Raw genomic sequence first — 6923 nt, forward strand, 5'->3', positions numbered from 1 at the left:
ACTAATGAAAAACTTATTAAGTTTGTATTAAGGAGACTTTCGGATAAATTCGTACCGTTACAACAAAACAATTATTCTTATTTTAAAAATGACATGATAATAAATGGAATCAAGTACGAGCTGTATCAGCTAAAATAACTTAAAAATAAGATGATGTTTCTTGCTGCTATATCTTCCTTTCCTAGACACAATAGTTTGTAGTTTTTTCTGAAAGTTTTACTTCAATGTTTAAAATCAATGTTGCAGTGACGAAAAATCATAACTCACACTGATACTCTTTTCTCAACATTAAACTTTTTCTGACACAAAATTCAACTGATTCTTGGATTGATTTGGAATGTTTTGTTTTATGCTACAGAGTGTTAGCATTTTCCTACGAAAATAAAACTAATTTATGCTGTTTCAAATAGTTTGTACAAAAATAAAAACAGTAGGTTTGCAATATGAAAGGAAATGTCGATCGTTCTTGGGTTTGTTAAACTGAATCACTGAATCGAATAAATGATTATTTTGTTCTTCATTCTGACTGTTTGATTTTCATGTTGTGATTGTTTAATGCCTTCCAAGGAGCCTTATTATCCGTTAAAACCCGTTCAAAAAAACACCAAATCCTTTCCGGGAGTAAGAATCTAAGAACGAAAGTGAAAATGCCTCCATGTGGTACGCGAAAAACGGCGCGAAACGTTAAACAACACAACTGAGCGGCCAAACTTGATTATATCATACCAAGCTAGAGCGTTTAGATGGGGTTTTCCGAGGGTGACCGAAACGGGGGAGGATGGTGTTCGATGACGTCGAGCTTGGCGAGCAGCATGCCACAGGTGTGGAGTCCCGCTTACTATGATGAATCGAGTCGTTCGAAACCGACGTTCAACGCACGTACAACGGGACACCGAGAGAAGGAGAGAGTGCACTGAAGCACGTGAATACGACGCTTCGCTACGATCCCGTCAGACAAAACATAGCGCGCCGCGAAAATCTCGCTATCTGCTAAGGCTCAGCGCGCCAGGACCAGGTGAGAGTGACCAGGCGTCTCCGTTTCGGCATTGTCATCGGCTTTCCCTTTCCATTCGCTGGCCCCAAAGCCATAAGGGCCATCTCACTCACTCACCGCAAAGTTCCCCCCAAAAATGTCGGCTGTGAGATAAGCGAATGGCGTGGAGCACGAGCAACGAAGGGACGAATAAAAAACGAAAGAGAGAGTGACAGAGTTGATGCACTCGAATGCGGTGAAACCGAAAGAGACCGCAAAGGAAAAGGGGAGCCGCGAGTGAGCAGCGTCGACGGGGGGTTTTTGAGCCGCGAGCTCGGCGTCCGAGTGATAGTCGGGTTGCTACACCGCGGTTGGCTCACTCTCGTTCAAACAGCGCAACCGATCGCACACGCGCTGCTCGGCCATCCCCTAACACATTCGTTTGGAGACGAACGAACCGCGACCGCGTGGACCGCGACCCTTTTGGTGCAGGGAACTCCGGAATTCAATCCCCCTCCCCCAGTCCCCGTAAACACCGCCGAAGTGAGAGTGCAGTGAGCTGCAGTACTGGCATGGTGAGTGAGAAGCGTGAGAAACGGTGCATTCAAGATCGGCCAGAGCTCTGAGCCGCCATTCCGAAAATCGTTCGAGGAGTCGGAGCGGACCGTTTTAGGGACCACCTTGCCCCTTCCCTCTCACCAGTCGGTCGGAAAAATTCACCCCAGCAAGGGAGAGAGAAATGTTTTGGTGAGAAAGAGTGTGTGTTAGTGTGCGAGTGAGTTTAAGTGGACCCCCAGTGCGAGTGAGACAGCACTACCGCGTCGGGCGAAAGACGAAGTTTGTTGAATATATAACAAGTTGCATCATAGTCTTAAGACTTCAGTCTTAAGAAAGTGTACCGTCCACAAACATCTTTCGCAAAAAAGCTTCCCCCCTGGTCGGACACAGGCAGCCGCGCGGCCTAAACCGCCTTGTTTTCCCGGGTACGCCGAGGCCGAAACGTTTCCCCACCGACTAAACAAACTTTTAGTCCCCTTTTAGTTTGCGGAAAGGGACATCTCCCCGTTCGGTTTTTGGTTTTCGCGAAACACGGAAGAATCATGGATTATTTCTACTTCTGGATCTACAACAAATGAGGACGTTTTGACGTGAAAGAAAGTGAGGTTTTAGTGGAAACTACCAGAGTGGCTTTTCTCGTGCGATCGTGATCTTTTCCGAGTGTGGACTGAGGTGCAAAGTCTGACGTGGTTGGAATACGGATACAAGATATTCTAGTGTGGTGGAAAGTGAGTGCAATAGTCTGGCCAACTCGAAGAGCAGTGTCCCGTGCAGGCTCTTCTGATTGTTGCTTCCGCAGAACGTTCGAACCAGTGTTCAGTGGCCGTGTGCAGAGTTTTTGGGTTTTCACGAGACAACGTTGGTGCGTGGTGGTGGTGCGTCCCAGTTGTAGTTCCATGTGTCCCCCCGGTTACAGTGTAAGGCAGCAGCAATAAAATATGGAATCGCCTCAAATGTACGATACGAATCAAATCCAAGTGCGCAGTGATATCAAGAAGCTAACGATGGCAGCGAACAATAGTGTGAACGGTGCGAACGGCACGGCCAACGGGGCGTCGCCGACCAACAACAATAACTCCCCGACGGCGATTAACCAGAACACGCTGGCGTTGAAGCAGCAGCAGCAGCAGCAGCAGCAGCAACAACAGCAGCAACAGCAGGTTCAGCAGGTTCAGCAAGTCCAGCAGCAGGTTCAGCAGCAAGTCCAGCAAGTGCAGCAAGTTCAGCAGCAGCAGCAGAGTCAGCAGCAGCAGCAACAGCAGGTCCAGCTGGGGCAGCATCCTGGTAACGGTGTGGTACCGAACCTGCTCACCAATGGGAACCTACTGTCGAAGCAGATGCTACAGCAGATCCAGTACTCCCAGTCCGAGCTGGACGAGCTGACCTCGCAGGAGATCTCGCTCGACCTGCAGCACCTGATCGACGATCAGTTCCGTGACCCGGAAGCGCTCGGGATCTTCACCGAGATGGTGACGGTGGGCAGCACGAACGGCACGATGGCGAACCCGCTCGTACAGACGGCCGCCGCTAAGGCGCTCCAGCTGCAGCAGGCTCGACTTTCGCAGCACTCGAACGGCAACAACAGCTACCAGCGATCTCTGGCCTACATGCCACAGCCCGTGCACACCGGCGCGGCCTACGGTGGTACGTCGAGTGACGAGAACAGCTCGGTGGGCTCCTCGGCCGACTCGGCCAACATCAAGGAGGAGCCCGTCGACCCGAACGAGTACCGTCGGCAGCTGCTGGCGAACGGTGGAGGCGCTCAGTTCATGGGCACCATCAATGGCTACCAGGGACTGCCGGGTTCGGCGACATCCGGTCCCACGAACGGTCTCCCCAATGGCGGTCCCCTCGGTGGCAGTACCGGAGGCGGTGGTGGTGGTGGTGGTGGAGGCGGTGGCACCACTCCAAGCTACGTCACCAACGGCAACGGGAACAGCTTCTCCAGCCTCACACCGGCCGCCGTACTGCACCATCAGGCCCTCCCGCACCTGGCGGCCGGTGCCGCCCACCTAGCGAACCTCACCAAACACAACAAGATGCTGCCGCACGTGGGGCGCAAGACGGCCCCCAAGTCGGTGGACAAGGGCACGGACGAGTACCGGCGGAGGCGCGAGCGGAACAACATCGCCGTGCGGAAGTCGCGCGAAAAGGCCAAGGTGCGATCGCGCGAGGTGGAGGAGAAGGTGAAGACGCTGCTGAAGGAGAAGGACGTGCTGATCCGGAAGATCGAGGAGAAGAACAACGAGATCGCGCTGTACAAGCAGCTGTACATGCACCTGATGAACCACAGCAATCCCGAGATCAACCAGATCTGCCGCAGTGCGCTCAATCTGTCCAACATGGGTGATCACATGTAGGTCGGGCTCAACCCCAGCGACAGGATATGTGGCGTGAGTGTGGCCACTCTGTAAATACGTGGGTGTGTGTGGGAGGACTGAGGCCACATCTCGCCAATATCCTTGGGAATTTGAACGCGCTGAGTCTCCGCGGATTCTCTTCAGGCTCTCATCTCACTCTCTAAGGCCTGAAGGCGGAAAAGAGCTCCTTGGAGCGGGCCAAAACGGACCCGCTGTGCAAGATCAGGCTTTAGTATCCTAGTTGTAGCAACTCGTTGATATCTATGACAAAAACCACAACCCCAAGTGTAATCCCAATATGCACCAAACGCGCTGCGAACTCCTATTACAGACTCCTACCTTGTTACTTGGTTAGTCCCTCCCGCTAAGGAACGTGTACAGTTGGACCAATCGATAGGAAAGACACAAACACCCATAGAGAACACGCCGCGTCCGGGCCAGTCCGCTTTTCCCCGCTTTTGCGTTTACGTTTATGAACCAAAGACAGAAAGAGACTCCGGTTTCCATCCCCAGGCAGGAAAGCAAAAGGGCTTTCGTTGGGCGGGAAATCGTAGCACTATAGTGACACAAAGTGACGAAGCGGAAGGCGGACGCCGAATGGTTGGCGAATAAACACACATGCAAGGCAACTACATACTGTAACAATCTGTGACACTGCGCGTACAGCGAGCTATAGGAACTTAAATACCTGTACATAGACTCTAAGATATTCGTGTTTATTTTTTATGTTACGAGTAATAATATTATTGCAATGCCGTGTGTAGGGAAAACATGTATATGTAAAAAAAGGCGAGCGTTTGTTTCGAAGTTTATTTTCTTTTTCTTTATTCTTCACATCGTGAAATGACATACGCTCACACACACGCAAAAACGGTGAAAGGTGGGAAAGAAATAAGATAACGTCAAGAAACTTTGACTAATACTTAAGAAATTGCACAAAGAAAACCAATGGGGCAGCTGCAGATAAGACTTATTTTATTATTATTATTTCACCGATAAGGCTCACCGTGTACCGAGCCTCTCTTTTCGAGCTACGTTGAATGTTCTTATAACTTTTCCCTTCCTTTTTATTTCCTGTTAATACCAAAAATACAGTTTTTCACACAACTTTTTCGTTCTTTCTATTACTTCTATCTTTTATGTTCTTTTTTCAAAAAGTTGGGTTTACCAGTGTTCTTTTTTTATCAAATAATTTTCACGCATTTTCCGCTTCCGATTACTTTCACTTAACATATCTTTCTTTGGCTCTTATCCACTATCATTTAATATCATTTCTGACCACTCAGTTCACTTTTCACTCCATGACAATCATTTTCGCAATTTACCAAAATCTTCCTTTCCTCTTTGTCCTTTTCTACCTTCTTCTTTATCTTTCACCTTGTTTCACTTACCTATGCATCTTCACTTCTATTTTGAGCTTTTTTTTCATGTTTGATTTTTTTTATATTTGTTGGTACTAACACTCTTCAACACTCAACTCTCTATCTCCTGTATTGAAAAAATAGTTCTTTTCTACTTTGATTTGATTAACTTTTGGCATTTTCGTTTTCGTTACTTCACTTCTATCTTTCCCTCCTCAACCCAGCTCGTATGCAAACAAGGTCTCAACTGCACCCAGCGCGTAAATTGTAATGTGAACCAGTTTTGTAAATACCAAGCCCGTACCGAATGTAACCAAGTGGCTGAGATAGAAAGTTACCAACAATGTAAATTGTGAGTGTTGCAGGGCGTCTTCAATACGGTTTATTGTAGGCCAGCCGGTGTGCCTAGAACTTAGAACGGGGTGAATTATTAAAATTAAGGCTGCCCGACTGACCCCGTGCGGTGCGTGTCCAAGAAAGCAGCCAGACGGTGTCAACGCAATCGATAGAACGGGTAGCGTCGATAGAAGAAGGGACGGGAATATTTGACATGCAAGCGAAAGTGAAAGCGGAAGCGCCGATGAAGTCTGTTTTGCTCGTACAATCAAACGCGAAAACTGTTACAATCCGTTCGTGGCGGCTAGATAAAAAAACTGTTTAAATGAAAAATAAATTATGAATGTCAATACTTATGAAACAGGATTCGAATCGTATTTGTTTCCCAGGGATCGTTGTAGGAATGTCGACAACCAACGTACGAAACTAAAGTTACCACCTAGAGTTAGCTTACCATCCAATCTTGCATATCGCTTCTGCACCGAAGGTAGCGTTAAGTTTACGGACACCTTTTCGTGCGTCCCTTTCCTCTGCCGTTCTTTTAGTTTTTCCTCTCTTCGTTTCTCTGATAAAACGTCCTGTATGTGTGGCGGTCAAAAATTTAGTCATTCTTCCATCACAATGCACATACTCCGGAGCCGATAGGAAAGAACGCAACGAACACCGATCCACCGGAGACAATTTTTATCTAAGCGGTTGGTGAACATTTTTAACTCACCGCCGCAGCAATACCTAGGTTTCTAGCTGATAGTTATGTAGCGCAATTATGTAACGAAACTATGTTTAACACTCTTTTCTCTCAGCTTGTGATGGCAAACCTGTTAGCTGAATAAACACGATAACTTTATATAAAACGGGCTGAATAAATGTAATAAACTCATTTAAAAACTCTATTTATTGTTTGACTATTTTAATATTTCTTTCCTAGAAAGCAGGCCTATAAAGAAATACAACTCATTACAAGAAAGTGGTTGATGAACGGATAAAAATGTACGATTTCTTTCCGGGTTACTCATATACGAAGCACCTCAAGTTCATTGCCTACTTTCTGTTTATCAAATGCCAAAATTAAACTGTTCGTATCTTAGCTTATCGGCACGAACGTGTTACAGCTTCGTCTGTCTTTGCAAAAATTCGCAAGGACAGCGTGCGAAACCCCCTTGCGAATGCAACCAAGAATGCAACGTGCGACCGTTTAGTGGTTGACTGCTAGAACAAATGGACCGCCACTCGAAATCATTCCGTGCGGCGTACAAGATCGCCAACACAGGGAGGAGAAAGAGGATCCCAGGGCCAATGTGAAGGCACGAAGCAAAGGAAGAGCGTGCTGCATCT

General features: G+C 47.5%; 1 protein-coding gene across 1 annotated transcript; it reads left to right on the forward strand.

Annotated features, from left to right (window-relative positions):
• The first annotated feature begins 2469 nt into the window (after positions 1-2469).
• On the forward strand, positions 2470-3891 carry LOC131288353 (CCAAT/enhancer-binding protein). The gene has a single exon (XM_058317477.1). The coding sequence runs from the start codon at positions 2470-2472 to the stop codon at positions 3889-3891; it is 1422 nt and encodes a 473-aa protein (XP_058173460.1).
• The last annotated feature ends 3032 nt before the right edge of the window (positions 3892-6923 follow it).

Source organism: Anopheles ziemanni, chromosome 3 (assembly GCF_943734765.1).
Source record: "Anopheles ziemanni chromosome 3, idAnoZiCoDA_A2_x.2, whole genome shotgun sequence".
NCBI lineage: Eukaryota > Metazoa > Arthropoda > Insecta > Diptera > Culicidae > Anopheles > Anopheles ziemanni.